We start from the raw sequence: 12,779 nt of genomic DNA on the forward strand, positions 1-12,779 counted from the left end.
CCTCTGCCTGCAACAATTCTATATTGCCATCTTCCAAATTGCTAATTCTTTCCTCCATATTATCGGCCCTACTGTTCAGAGCATCTAGATTTTTCTTAATCTCCTCTATTGTGTTCTTCATTTCCAATATTTCTGTTTGGTTCTTCTTTATCGTATCAAACTCTTTTGTGACATAGCTCCTGAACTCGTTGAGTTGTCGGTCAGAATTCTCTCTTAACTCATTGAGAATCTTAATGATGGCTGTTTTGAAGTCATCGTCATTTAGGTTATACATCTCATTTTCTTTGGGATTTTTTTCTGTGTATTTGTTGCTTTCTTTCTGTTCTGGAGATTTAATGTATTTTTTCATATTGCTTGATGTTGTTGATTTGTGCCTCCGCATGGAAATAGAGTTTAGTTGCTCCTTTCACTTGTTTCAGCTGCTGCGGTGGGAGGAGCAGCTATTTATATTTCACCAACCAGGAATCCTGTCCGTAGTTGCTAACTGGGCCTGGGCCCCTCTTCGTAGCCACAGTGGCCCTTTGGATTCCCTCCTCTGCCGTGGGGGCCGTCACAGGGGGGCTTCAGGCTGCAGGTGCCTACTGTTGCAGCCCACCTAGATGTGCTCTCTCCTTGGGGTCTGCAACGGTGTTATGGGCTTTTCCAGCAGCCAGGGGTGGGATCACTTATATTTGTCGCTCCGTTGCTGTCGGCACCCACCAAATCTCACTTGTCCTCTATAGGTCGCAGGAGAGCTATTGGCATCTTCTACAGTCTGTGGTTAGTACACCTAGCTATGCTGCTTTTGCCCTGGGGTCTTCCAGCCTTGTGGCTGGCGGCTGGGTGCCTTCTACTGGTGCTGTGCAGAGGCTTTCCCTAAGGCTGCTGTGAGCCTGTAGGGTTTCCCCCTAGGCTACTAAGCTGGGTCTCTGGAACTCTCTCCAGCCCCAGTCCTCTCTGAGATCTCCAGCAATCCCTAGCCTCACGTGTGGGCAACGGCAGCTGGGGGTCGCCCCGCCCTCAGGGATTCTCTCCGGGCCTCTCCCGGAGCCGTGAATGCTCAGCGTGGCCCCTCTGCTAACGGCAGACAGAGAGTTTTGTCTGCTGCTCGGGCGGAGCCCCGGTGCTTCCCCTCCGGGTCGCAGGACCGGCCTTTTGAAAGTTCCCCCAGCCCCGGTCCTCTCCGAGATCTCCGGCAATCCCTAGCCCCACGGGGTGGGCAACGGCAGCTGGGGGTCGCCCCGCCCTCAGGGCTTCTCTCCTGGCCTCTGCCGGAGCCGGAGCCGTGAATGCTGGGCGTGGCCCCTCTGCCAATGGCAGACAGGGAGTTTTGCCTGCTGCCCGGGCGGAGCTCCGGCGCTTCCCCTCCGGGTCGCAGGACCGGCCTTTGAAAATTCCCCCCGCCCCGGTCCTCTCCGAGATCTCCGGCAATCCCTAGTCCCACGGGGCGGGCAACGGCAGCTGGGAGATCTCCGTGCCCTCCGTGTCTCTCTCTGGGACCCTCCGGGCGCCCCGAGCACCAGGCTGGATCCCCCCGCCAATGGCGGGGAGAGACTCTCCCCGCGGGCTCAGGTGTGCAACTCCAAAGTTTCCCTCTGCGTTTAGGAGTAATTGCAGGGGGTTTAGGTAGGGTTCTGGTCACCTGTTTCCACCGTCGCTCCTCTGTTGTGTTCTCGCTCCTGCCCTAGACGTGCGTGGATCCTCTGGGGGCGTCCGTTGGAAGAAAGCCGCTTGCGGGTACCAGGCTGCCCGTCGGGGTCGGAGAGCCCTCACCTATTTCCACATCCTCCCGGAGGAAAGTCCATCCGCCTTCCGATGTATAGTCGCGTGGGTGTCTCATACGTCCTGAGATGCTGTCTGGATATCCTTTGTCAAGCGATAAGTGTCCAAATAATTGTAGACTCGAAGGGCGAGAGACAAAGAGGACTACTCATGGCGCCATCTTGGCTCTTCCTCTGACTGAGCCATTTTCCATTGCCACCATAAATCTATGAGGATTACAATTTCTCCACATTCTGGCCAACACATTATTTTCCATTATAGCCATCCTAGTTGGTGTAAAGAGGAATCTCATTGTGGTTTTCATTTGCATTTCTCTAACAACTAATGCTGTAGGGCATCTTTTCATGTGCTTGTTGGCCATCCGCATATCTTCTTTAGAGAAATGTCTATTCAGAGTCTTCACTCATTTTTTAATTAGGTTGTTTATCCTTTTGTTGCTGAGTTATGAGTTCTTTTTTTTTTCTTTTGAGGAAGATTAGCCCCAAGCTATCATCTGCTGCCAATCCTCCTCTTTTTGCTGAGGAAGACTGCCCCTGAGCTAACATCCGTGCCCATCTTCCTCTACTTTATATGTGGGATGCCTGCCACAGCACGGCTTGCCAAGCGGTGCCATATCTGCACCTGGGATCTGGACCGGTGAACCCCAGGCCACCGAAGTGGAATGTGCGAACTTAACTGCTGCACCACCGGGCCTGCCCCATGAGTTCTTTATATATTCTGAATACCAGATGTTATCAGATATATGACTTGCAAATATTTTCTCACCTTCCGGAGGTTGTCTTTTCACTTTCTTGAGTGGAGTGTTGGTTTTTTCATCTAACATTCCCTATCAACACTCTTTATAAAATATCTAATATTTACAACAGTCTCAAGAACACAGTGGCTACTCCTCATTCCTCCCATATGCGTGGAGACCTTGTCCTCTCTGTCCTGCTGTATCTCCAGTGATCTGCATGCAGTAGGTGCTAATATTTGTTGAATAAATCCCTCCAGAGTCTCTAAGGACCGTATCATGGATGGCAAATTCAAATGCCTATAGGATACTGGCAAGTGATAACAGATGAAGAAATAGAGCCATTTCCGCCTTGTAATAAATGGGGGAGTACGTACCCTATCTCCAGGCTAGTTTCTTTAACTAGTCCCCATGTTACAAGCTCCTCATCACCTTGTTCTACCCCTTAAACATACAAAGCAATTTCTTAATGTTCCCCTAAAAATATGCCAGTCTTTAGTTCATTTAGGGTAGCTGAGTTATGTTCAAAGTATACCACCAAAAGCAATACTGGATCCCACACGTCACCTCACTCCTGCACTGAGTTTGGAAGTTTCTTCGCTGAGGTAATGACTAAGAGTGAAAAACCAGAGCTAACTACGAATTCTCCAGCGCGACCATTGCAAACAGCTCTGATGGACGAGCTGCCCCTCACCACGGGCCACCCACAGGCGCGCGAGGGCGGCCCGGCTTTAGCCTTGATGCGCAGGGGGAGGCGAAATGCGACGCCGGCCGGCTTCTGCCGGGGAAAAGCGTTCCCAAGGGGGCCTCCGAGGGAGCGCGCAGCCCAGCAGGCGCCCCGGCTTGGGAACGGAGGGAGGGAGGACGGAGAGCCACCGCACGCCCAGCGCAGAATGTGTTGGGGGAGAAGCCGCACCCCAGCCCTCAAGGTCCCCGCTGGAGGACTCAAACGGCCACCCCGCTGGCACAGGAAGGCAGCGCTGCGACCAGAAACCCTTCCCAGGCCGGGGACAGGCGTACGCAGCAGCTGACGTGCCCACTTCGCCAGGCGCCGGCGGGAGCCCGATTGTCACCGCAGAGCCCCGGGGCAGGGGCGGGGTGGAGCTGTCCTTCACTGCGCTTGCGCAGGGAGCCGGTTTCCACAGACTAGACAGTGGGGAGCGCCAGGGAGGACCGCTACGTGCGCAGGCGCACTCAGCGCCCTCTCCCTTCTTCAAGCGCCCATTCCCTGCAGGCCTGGGGCGGGGTCTCGGGGGGCGAGGTCTGGGGCCGGGGCTAAATGCGCCGAGAAGATCCGCCTCTCTCTGCCAGCTCGCTGTCGCTGTTTTCGCCATCGACTGGGATCTACGAAAGTCATGCTACCCAACACCGGGTAAGGGGCTGCGGGGATTGCGCGGCTAGGTGGGGCCGGAGTGGATTTCCCGGGGGCCCGGCCCCGGCGGTGGGAGAGTTACTGGAGCTGCCGGGCGCGCTCTGGAACGCTCTTCCGCGCTGCATTTCGTGTTCTTACCATCTGCAGTTAACGCGTGAAAAGTAACCCAAAGTTGGGTACTTAGGGTGGCAGCCTTGGAAAAACCTCTTCCACAGGTAAAGGATGCAGAGTTGGTTACCCTGCAGTACCCAGGCGGGCCCTACCTTGGGTTTAGCAATAGCTGGGTGTCTTGCTGAAGGCGTGCAAGTTCTAGGTGAAAGGTCGCTGGAACACTCGTGCCGCTGATGAGTCTCCACTTGTTCCGAGCGCTCAATTCTGGAATAATAAAATAATGGGGTGTTTAGAAAATGATTTTCAAGTTAGTAACAAAACCTTAAAAGTATGGGTAGCTTTTGGGGGGTATATGTTTTTCACTTTAAAAAGATTTTTAATTGTGGTAAAATACACATGACGTAAAATTTGGCATCTTAACCGTTTTCAAGTGTACAGCTCAGTTGTATTAAGTACATTCGCACTGTTGTGCAACCAATATCCGGAACTTTTTCAGCCTGGAAAACAAACTCTGTACTGGTTAAACAACTCTTGTGTCCTTCCCCTCAGCTCCCGGCAACCACCATTCTATTTTCTGTTTCTAGAAAGCATGGGTGTCTTAGCTGAGAGGCATGTCCATTCTGTAATTTGCTTGAAACATACAAGCTCATGGCCAAAAGACTTAAACAGCTCAAAAGAGTGAATGGTCAAAAGTGAGTTTCCTCATCCTTAACTTCCAGTCCCCCAGTGGCTCTCTGGTATGTTTCCAAAGATATTCTATGCATTTATAAACATTTTTTGTTGCGGTTATAAACATTTTATACACCACCCTAACACCCCCCTCCCCCCTTTTAATAGGAGTAAACTCTCTTCTGGGCTTTGCTATTTTACTTAATATGTCTTGGGACACACTTTTTCAGTGCATGTAGATCTTCCTCCTTTTTAATGGTTACATACTATTCTATTGATGTATCATAATTTATTTAACCATGTCCCTAATACTGGATACCAGATCGTTTCTAGATTTTTATTATTCCATTTTTACTGCAATGATTATCTTTGTATTAACCTGTTTGCACATATTTAAATGTATCTGTATGATAAATTCCCGAAGCTGCTAATACTAATAGTTCTCCAAAGAGGATGCACACCCAAAAGGATGAATCAGATTTCCTAATCCAGCATGTTGGCCAACAGCAAAATATTTGATAATAAAATTGTTTGTTTTGATGATAAAACCTAATTAGAGGGGCTGGCCTTATGGCCGAGTGGTTATGTTCAAGCACTCTGCTTTGGAGGCCCCTGTTTTGCTGGTTTGGATCCTGGGCATGGACCTAGCACTGCTCTTCAAGCCATGCTGAGGTGACATCCCACATCGCAGAACTAGAAGGACCTACAACTAGAATACACAACTATGTACTGAGGGGCTTTGGGAGAACAAGAAGAAGAAAAAAAAAAAAAGAAAAAAGATTGACAACAGATGTTAGCTCAGGGCGAATCTTTAAAAAAAAACCTAATCGGAGAAAAAACATTGCACCTCATTATAGTTAAAATTTGGATCGTGAGTAAGGATAAGGATTTTCTTTTAAGATTTTATTTTTCCTTTTTCGCCCAAAGCTCTGAGGTACATAGTTGTGTATTTTTAGTTGTGGGTCCCTCTAGTTGTGGCATGTGAGATGCCTCCTCAGCATGGCTTGATGAGCCATGCCATGTCCGTGCCCAGGATTCGAACCGGTGAAACCCAGGGCCCCTGAATCGGAGTGTGCAAACTTAACCACTTGGAGAGGGGGCTGGGCCCGAGGATATTTTTATATGTTTAAAGCAGTAGTCCTCATCAAAGAGGATTTTGACCCCCATGGGACATTTGGCAGTGTCTGGGAACATTTTTGTTTGTCACATTGAGGGGAGATGCTACTGGTATCTAATGGTTGGAGTCCAGGGATGCTGATAAACATCCTATAATGCACAAGACAGACCCCAACAACAAAGTATCTCGTCCAAAATGTCAATAGTGCAGAGATAGAGAAATCCTAGTTTAAAGCCATGTGTGTATCTTTTTCTTTGCCTGGCTTACACAATTAGGTTTTGATCTTTGAGAGCTCGAGTTTTAAAATTTCCTTCTATATCATATGTGTTACAAATATTTTTCTCGGTGCTTTTCATTTTATCTTGGCTTTCATTTTATTATTATTATTTTTTTTTTTGAGGAAGACTAGCCCTGAGCTAACATCTGCTGCCAATCCTCCTCTTTTTGCTGAGGAAGATTGGCCCTGAGCTCACATCTGTGCCCATCCTCCTCTACTTTCTATGTGGGACGCCTGCCACAGCATGGCTTGATAAGCCGTGTGTAGGTCTGCACCCGGGATCCGATCTGGTGAACCCAGGCCACTGAAGCAGAACATGCAAACTTAACTCTGTCCCACTGGCCTGGCCCCAGAATTCTGTCGTAAACTAAATTCTGTCGTAAACTGCATTCTTGTATTATGAGGGTCTGTTTCTTGACTTTTTTATTCTCTTGCTTTGGTCTGTCTATTCATGTGCCAGGACCAAAACTATTTAAATTTCTCTAGTTTTATAAAATGTTTAATTATCTGGCAAGGCTGGTTCCTGCCCCATTTGGATTCTTTTTCAGAATTTTCCTGGTTATTCCTAGATGTTTATTTTTCCAAAGGAACTTTAGAATAGCTTGTATAGTTTCTAAGTGCTTTTCTTATTAAAAATAATTAAAAATTTTATCACCTTCCCCCTGATTTTGAGGTACCAGAGAGTTTTGGTAAATAGTGGTGTCAGTTGACTCTTTGTTAGCAAGTTTTAGCATCTGCTGATGGGACGGCGGAATTTGGGTCCTTTCTCTCTCGGCTTCCATACTCTGCTCCTAATGCTTTAGAGCTGGAGGAGTTCCTTTGTGGGATAGACTTGGGCCTCAGGTTAAGAGGAGAAGCTGCCTTTGCCTTTCTTTCCACCAGTGCCTGAGATTCTGAGTGAGCAGGAAAATGTCCTTTATCCATCCAACTGGACCCAAGGCAAAGGGTTATTGCTTGTTAAAGCAATAGTCAGCACATTTTCATCTAAATACTTACATTAAAAAAATCACTTTAATTCTCTATGTATTCTGCCTTTTGTATAAAAAAGAAGAGAAAATTACATACATACACACACACACACACGATGTGTTTTATATATGTGTGTGCGTATTTGTGGATTTTTGGAAAAAGACATACAAGAAAGATAAGCCAGAAATTAATGAAGCTGGTTACCTGCAGGCATGGGATTAGTTCATTCTCTAAGTGTACATATTTATAAGGTTTTGACTTTTAAACCATATACATGTTTTACAACATCCCTTACCAAAGATGGAGGAAAACAAATAAACTACCACAACTAGAAGGGCCTGCAACTAAGATATACAACTGTGTACAGGAGGGGTTTGGGGAGATAAAGCAGGAAAAAAAAAAAAAAAAACGATTGACAACAGTTGTTAGCCCAGGTGCGAATCCTTAAAAAAAAAGAAGATTGGCAACAGTTGTTAGCCTAGGTGCCAATCTTTAAAAAGAAAAGAAAAAAAAGAAAGAAAGAAAGTAAAATGGAATGCCAATATAAACAAAGGGGATTAGCGCTATATCAAATTTATCACATTAACATACAAAGAAAAAGAAAGAATTCAAATAATTTTTAACATAGTAATTTGACTATGCACCTTTGGAGGGATTTATTCTAAAGACAAAAAGAAGTGCAAAGAAATCTTGAACTTAGCAGATTTATTATTGGCGGTGGTATTAGTGTGGCAATTCGAATACTATTGTGTCTTACGGTATATACCTGCCTCTTGTTGGTTTCCTTCTTTAATATAAGAACAGATGAAGATCCTTACTCTCCCCGTTGCCATGGGCAAGAGCGTGGTACTGGAATCTTTTGCTATCCCTTACCCTGTCTCACAGGGCTCTTGTCCTTTTTCTTCCAGGAAATTATGTCTCTTTTGGCATCCCATCCTTGTTACCAAAACTATCAGGGTCTAGGATTTCTATTTATCGTGTTGAACCTAGAAATTTTTAACATATATAGAACTTACTGAAGTCTAAAGTGAATATAATTTTACCGTTCTCCCAAATAATACAAGGACCTAGAAAAGTTAAACTCCAACCATCCCATTTTAATTTGTTTTATTTTTTTATTTTTTGAGGAAGATTAGCCCTGAGCTAACATCTGCCACCAATCCTCCTCTTTCTGCTCAGGAAGACTGACTTTGAGCTAACTTCCATGCCCATCTTCCTCTACTTTGTATGTGGGATGCCTGCCACAGCATGGCTTGACAAGCAGGCAGGTTCATAGGTCTGCACCCAGGATCCAAACCAGCGACCCCTGGGCTGCTGAAACGGAATGTGGGAACTTGTGCCACTGGGCTGGCCCCTAAATTAATTTTGTTTTTGAGAAAGTTTAGCTCTGAGCTAATATCCACTGCTAATCCTCCTCTTTTTGCTGAAGAAGATTGGCCCTGAGTTAACAACTATGCCCATCTGTTTCTATTTTATACATGGGACTCCTGCCACAGCATGGCTACTGACAGACAAGTGGTGTGGTTCTATGCCTGGAAACTGAACCTGGGCCACTGAAGCAGAGCGTGCCAAACTTTAACCACTAGGCCATCAGAGCTGGCTCAGGGAAGGATTTCTTAACCCCAAAAGCGTTGTCTGTAAAAGAAAAGATTCATAAATTCTGCTACAAGAAAATAGAGAATTTCTCCTTTTCAAAAGATACTGTAAAGATAGTGAAAAGGCATGCCACAAATGAGAAGATGTCTTAAAGATATATAACTCATAGACTTTTATGAGTTATTCCAAAAAAATTAACTATATAGAAAGATGAGCAAAACTAATTCATAGGAATTACACAGAAGGAACATAAGTGACTAACATATGAAAATATATTCAACTTTATTAGTAATCAGGGAAATGCAAATTAAAACCACAGTGAGATACCATTTCATATCTACCAGATTGGCAAAAATTTTAAATGTCTGACATCAGGTGTTAGGGAGCTGTGGAACCGTGGGAGCTGTCATACATTGCTGCTGGTGGGAATATCACCACTGTGGAAAGAGGTTTGGCATTATTTGGGAAAGTTGAACTTCAGTGTGTGTTTCACTTATCCATTGCTGTGTAATAAAACACTCTAAAACGTAATGGTTTAAAACAACAGTGATTTATCTTTATCCACAGTTCTGTGGATGGGCTGGGTTCTCTTCTGCTCTGCACACTCTAAGTCGAGGTCGTTCATATGGCTGCATTCAGCTGGGTCCTTGGTTGGGGCTGAAATGTCCTAAAAGGCCTCTCACCCTCTACGGCCTCTCTCATCTGGCCTCTCATCAGTTGGTAATCTGTCCCTCTTCTTTGCAACATAGCATCTGGCTTCCAAGACAGAGAAAGTGGAAGCTGCCAGCTGTCTTACAACCTGGGCCTGGGAATCCCAGAATATGATTTCCATCACATTCTATTGCTCAAAAAAGTCTTAAAGCTGACCCAGACTCAAGGGGTGGGGGGGCATATACCCCTCCTCTTGATGGAAGGAATGCCAGAGGATCTGTGACATGTTTAATCTACAGCAATGCCCAATAATCCAGCAATTTCACCAGTAGGTATTTGCCCTAGAGAAGCTCTTGCACATGTGACTGGAAGAAGGGTACAAGAATATTTTTAGCAACATTGTTCATAATAGGAAAAAAAAAACCTGGAGATCATGCCAAAAGTCCATAAACAGTAGAATGAGTAAATAATTTATAGTGTGTTTATATGTGGAATGTTGTATATTAATTAAAATAAGTGTAGCTATTTGCACCAACATGGATAAGTCTCCAAACTATGTTTTATGAAAGAAGTGAATCATAGAATAACATATACTGTATGAGTCTATTATATAAAATTCAGGGCCAGCCCAGTGGCACAGTGGGTAAGTTCGCATGTTCCGCTTTGGCGGCCCAGGGTTCACCGGTTTGGATCCTGGGTGTGGACCTATGCACTACTTGTCAAGCCATGCTGTGGCAGGCATCCCACATATAAAGTAGAGGAAGAGGGGCACAGATGTTAGCTCAGGGCCAAAAAAGAGGAGGATTGGCCGCAGATGTTGGCCAAGATGGGGTAATCTTCCTCAAAAAAAAAAAAAGAAAAAATTCAAAATTAGGCAAAAGCTAAACAGTGTATTATTTAGACCATGGTTAGCCAAACTTTTTCTGTAAAGGGCCAGATAGTAAATATTTTAGGCTTTATGGGCAAGAGGCAAAGTTGGAGATACTATGTAGGTATAAGAGATGTATATATAACATCATATATATATGAGATGTATGTATAGCAACAGAGAACCAATTTCCACAATATTTTTTGTTGGTAAAATTCAAAACAAGTATAATTTTTGTAATACAGATCTACTCATGAGAAGAATGAAATTCTTTTTTTAGGGGGAAGCGGGAGGGCATATTAATTTCCTGGGGCTGCCATGACAAAGTACCACGAATTGAGTGGCTTCAAACAGAAATTTATTCTCCCATAGTCCTGGAGGCTAGAAGTCTGAAGTCAGGATGTCAGCAGGGCCGCGCTCCCTCTGAAATTCTGGGTAGAATCCTTCCTTGCCTCTTGTGTCTTCCCAGCTTCTGGTGTAGGCGGCGCTCCTTGCAGCTGCGTCACTTCAAGCTCTGCCTCTGTCATCACATGGAGTTCTCCTTCTGTGTCTGTCTTTGCATAGTCTTCCCTCCTCTTATCAAGACACCGGTCATATTGGATTAAGGGCCCACCCTCCTCCAGTTTGAGCTCTTCTTAACTGATGACATCTGCAGTAACCTTGTGTCCACATAGGGTCACATTCTGAGGCACTGGAGGTTAGGGCTGCCACGTATCCTCTTGGTAGATGCAGTTCAGTCTGTAACAGGGAGATCATGTTTTGCTTAATTGGGGTTCAGAGTTCGTGTTCCCTCTCATCAAACTGATCATAAATGTTCATCTGTAAAAGCCATTCTTAGCTCTAGGACCACCCACAACCAGATGGAGGGTTGGATTTGGCCCCGGCTTAGACGTAGATATGTAGGTATTAGGAATAGTATGGGGCCAGCCTGGTGGCACAGCGGTTCAGTGCACACGTTCCGCTTCAGCCGCCCGGAGTTTGCCAGTTTGGATCCTGGGTGTGGACATGGCACCACTTGGCAAGCCATGCTGTGGCAGGCGTCCCACATATATAAAGTAGAGGAAGCTGGGCACGGATGTTAGCTCAGGGCCAGTCTTCCTCAGCAAAAAGAGGAGGATTGGCAGCAGATGTTAGCTCAGGGCTAATCTTCCTCAAAAAAAACAAAGAAAAGGAATAGTAAAAAACCAGGGAATGAGTAATAATGTTTATAGTTTTTATCTTGTGGGGTGGGGGAGGAAGAAGGAAGATTGGGTTAGAGAGGAATAGACGGCAGGCTCTGGGGTACTGGTAATATTTTATTCTGTTTCTTGGTATTCATTTTATTTTGTTCTTTGTACATATTAGTTTATATGCTTTTGGTATGTTTGCTGTATTTCATGAAAAATAGTTGCCACCTCTCTGTTTCTTCTCCACTCCCCTTCTTTCTTTATTATTATTATTATTATTATTATTTAAATTTTTCCTTTTTCTCCCCAAAGCCCCCCAGTACATAGTTGTATATTTTAGTTGTGGGTCCTTCTCGTGGTGGCACGTGGGATACCACCTCAGCATGGTTTGATGAATGGTGCTAGGTCCTTGCCCAGGATCCAAACCAGTGAAACCCTGGGCGGTGGAAGCAGAGCGTGTGAACTTAACCACTGGGCCACAGGGCCTGCCCCCATCCCCTTCTTTCTTACCAAACCAGTTATTCTTTATTTTAAAATCCTCCTCCCACACTCACCTCTGATTTCTTAACTTCTGGAGTGTAATCTTCTGGATTTTGGCAAGTGCCTTATGTTCTTTTGTTAACAAGCCTGTCTCTGGTTACTGTCCCCCTTTCTCTTTGTTATTGTCACTTTTGCTGTACTCTCTTCATCCTTCTCCTTAGACAAGCTTTTTTATTTCCCTTTAGAAAGTAAACAAGAAAGTGGTTTTCCTTTCTGTTGTCTGACTTTATTTTAGATCTTTCCTTCTCACCTAACAACTAAGTAGGAAGTTTAAAGTGAAGGTGGATGGATGTAAAGAATGAATGGGCTCAGAGAACTTTCCTTAGTACTTTTGGCTCAGAGAAGCTTTTGATCAATACCCTGAGTTCTTTGCCAGCCTCCTAGTTTTGTGTGAGTAATGGCTTTATTGAGATGTAATTCACACACCACACAATTCACCTGTTTAAAGTATACAATTCAGTGGCTTTTAGTATATTCACAGAGTAGTGCAACCATCACCACAATCAATTTTAAAACCTTTTCATGATCCTCAAAAAGAAATCCCACACCCCTCGGTGGTTGGATATGCCACGTGTTATTTATCCATTCATCAGTTAATGGACATTTCTGTTGTTTCCACTCTCGCTGTTATGAGCAATGATCAGCATCCATTAAGCAATTATTTGCTTTTAGATAATTTCTTTTAAGTGGTATGTATTCATTGTAGAAAATTTGAAGAATATGATAAAATTTACTCACTATCCTGCTACCCAAAAATAAGCTTTAACACTGTAAAAGTGGGCAAGAAAATGCATGTTTATGTAGTTTATTAATTCCTCATTTCTCTTTCAGATTTACTTCTCCTTTGAGCAGATTTTGTTTGCCAAATCACAGCAAGTCTGGCCAACGGCATTTGTAATAAACAGTTTCTAAATCGTACGATGGGAGTCCAGTAGAATTATTAACTATC

General features: G+C 44.7%; 1 protein-coding gene across 1 annotated transcript in view; it reads left to right on the forward strand.

The window, feature by feature from the left end:
• Positions 1-3,714: 3,714 nt before the first annotated feature.
• Positions 3,715-12,779, forward strand: part of HSDL2 (hydroxysteroid dehydrogenase like 2) — a 64,583-nt gene continuing 55,518 nt past the window's right edge. The window contains exon 1 of the mRNA XM_046644402.1: positions 3,715-3,866. Coding sequence (XP_046500358.1) covers positions 3,850-3,866 — 17 coding nt within the window. The 5' untranslated portion in view covers positions 3,715-3,849. The remainder of the gene's footprint in view (positions 3,867-12,779) is intronic.

The sequence above is a fragment of the Equus quagga genome, chromosome 1 (assembly GCF_021613505.1).
Source record: "Equus quagga isolate Etosha38 chromosome 1, UCLA_HA_Equagga_1.0, whole genome shotgun sequence".
NCBI lineage: Eukaryota > Metazoa > Chordata > Mammalia > Perissodactyla > Equidae > Equus > Equus quagga.